Below are 2,145 nucleotides of genomic sequence, written 5' to 3' on the forward strand. Positions count from 1 at the left end.
ATATATAATATATAACACATATTTTATATATATTCCTGCTATTCAAGTAACAGTCAAATGCTACTAAGCTAGTAAAGGTACAAATACAATCAAATTAAGTAATATAAAATGAATTATTTCCAATTCTAGCTGAATCATGGCTGTTTCAGAGAGCAGGGCACTGAAATGCTCTGCCTTCAAATAGTCTTAGTACCTAGTTTGCTTTTGATGTCATGCAAGGCAAGGATTGGAAACCCATGAGGTAAGATATAAATAGAGCACTTCTCTATGGAGAAAAGTCAACATTTCACCTTGTGAAGTCTGCTGTGGATTTTTAACAGCTGGTAACAGCTCATTTTCCTTGCTATTACCTGCGCAACGTAGAAAAGATGTGCAGAGGGGATTTCACCTTTTTGTCAGACACTTTCTTATTGTGCGTACAATTAGATTTCTCTTTGCTGTTCTTCCACTGTTGTGTAACAAATGTCTGAATGATTCTGCAAATTAAGAAAGAAAAAAAGATTTTCTTATCCTAGCCAAGACATACTCACTTTAATACTAGGGTGTCAATTCACCACACAGGCGACATGATGCAATGTCCTCAGACAGTTTCTCTGTCACATATGCGGACTAACTACTGGGTGCTTCAGCTCCTCAAAAATGCTTTTTTTCCCCCACATAAAACTAATTCACATGGAACTCTTATTGAGAATACAGTCTGTATAAACATCCACTACAAGTCTTATATAATTATGCCTCTCATGGAGATCTACAGACAAACTGATTCAAAGGCTTTCTATCCAGCTATAGGCATCCATCTCTCCAGTGACTACAGAGGTAGGCTACAGCATCCACACTGCTCAAGTAGGAGCATATTCTCCTAAAGCACAAACATGAAGGTAGGGATGTCAAATATTACGCTACCCAAAGGGATTTACATAGAAGACAGAGCCAGACACTTCCCAGAGATATACAGCAAAAGGCAGTGGTCACAAGTTGTAGCAAGTGAAGCTAAAAAACATAAAGGCTATAAAGAAAAGACATCCACAGAAGAGTGGTTGCCCACAAAGGCTGGAGATTTTCACAGCTCAGCTGCCTGAGGCCCTGAAGTGAACTAAACTAACTTTGAAGTCAGCGTTACTTGGAGCAGGAGGTTGCACTAGGTGACCTCCAGCAGTCCCTTCTAAGCCATATTACTCTGTGACTCTGTCCTGGTTTGAGGTAAAACAGGACCAATTTTGTTCAGCAACTTTGCTTCTTAGCTGGGCCTCTTCGAACTACTGAAATTGGCAGCATATTGTGCAGAAGCTGTTCGCTCTCAGACTGATAAGACCTATGTTTATAGTTGATGCCAAGGCATGGTAGGCAGAGAGGCTCTTGCTTATACTTATTGCTATAACAACCAAGGCCAACCAACTTTGTTATTTGCCCCGTTGGAGGGTCGGAAAGGAAAAGCGTAGAGGGGTCCCACCTGCAGGGAGGAGCGAACAGGACAGGTGACCCAAACCTGACCAACGAGGGTATTCCATCCCATTTGCCTCATGCTCAGTATAAAAGCTGAGGGATCAAAGGGTCAGCCCTCTTTCTTCAGTGGCTGGTGTCCGAGGAGGACTCTGTTCATCTGCCTTTGATCCCGATCCTGAATGCAGATCCCGAATCCAGTTCCCATCCGTCACTGAGTCCAGCCTGGGACTGCCCCAGTGCCAGCCAGTGATGTGATTGTCATCCTGGGAGCTTGGTATGGTTTTGTAAGTTTTTTCATTATTTTCTTTTTATTTTATTATTAATATTTCATTAAAGTAGTTCAGTTTTTTTCTAAACTCATGTCTCTTTTTCCCTCCTCTCCCTCTCTCTTTGAAGAGGGGTAGGGGGAAGCATCTGTTGCTCACCTGATGGCCAGTTTGGCTTAAACCGTGACAGTGTGCAATGTAGTTAAGCCACATACTGAAATCTAGAAGTGTATGAACCAGTAAGTGCATTGCTATTGGAACTGGGGAAGTTACCTTACTGTTGTGCTCAAGCAACCTTTCAGCCCTCCTCTTAATTAACTAAATACAGACCTTTCTGCACATCTGACTAGAAAATATTTTTCAGTTCTTTAATTATGCCAATTCACAGAATTTTCAGAGTTGGAAGGGACCTCTAGAGATCATCTAGTCCAACTCC

The 2,145-nt window shown here is 41.7% G+C and overlaps 1 protein-coding gene across 1 annotated transcript in view; it reads right to left on the reverse strand.

Moving 5' to 3' along the window:
• LOC104291173 (poly [ADP-ribose] polymerase 8-like) overlaps positions 1-476 on the reverse strand; it is a gene marked incomplete at its 5' end in the record, with an annotated part of 64,018 nt that extends 63,542 nt beyond the window's left edge. Inside the window, one exon of the mRNA XM_009890373.1 lies at positions 351-476. Coding sequence (XP_009888675.1) covers positions 351-476 — 126 coding nt within the window. The remainder of the gene's footprint in view (positions 1-350) is intronic.
• Positions 477-2,145: the final 1,669 nt, after the last annotated feature.

The sequence above is a fragment of the Charadrius vociferus genome, unplaced genomic scaffold, assembly GCF_000708025.1.
Source record: "Charadrius vociferus isolate BGI_N301 unplaced genomic scaffold, ASM70802v2 scaffold548, whole genome shotgun sequence".
Taxonomy (NCBI): domain Eukaryota; kingdom Metazoa; phylum Chordata; class Aves; order Charadriiformes; family Charadriidae; genus Charadrius; species Charadrius vociferus.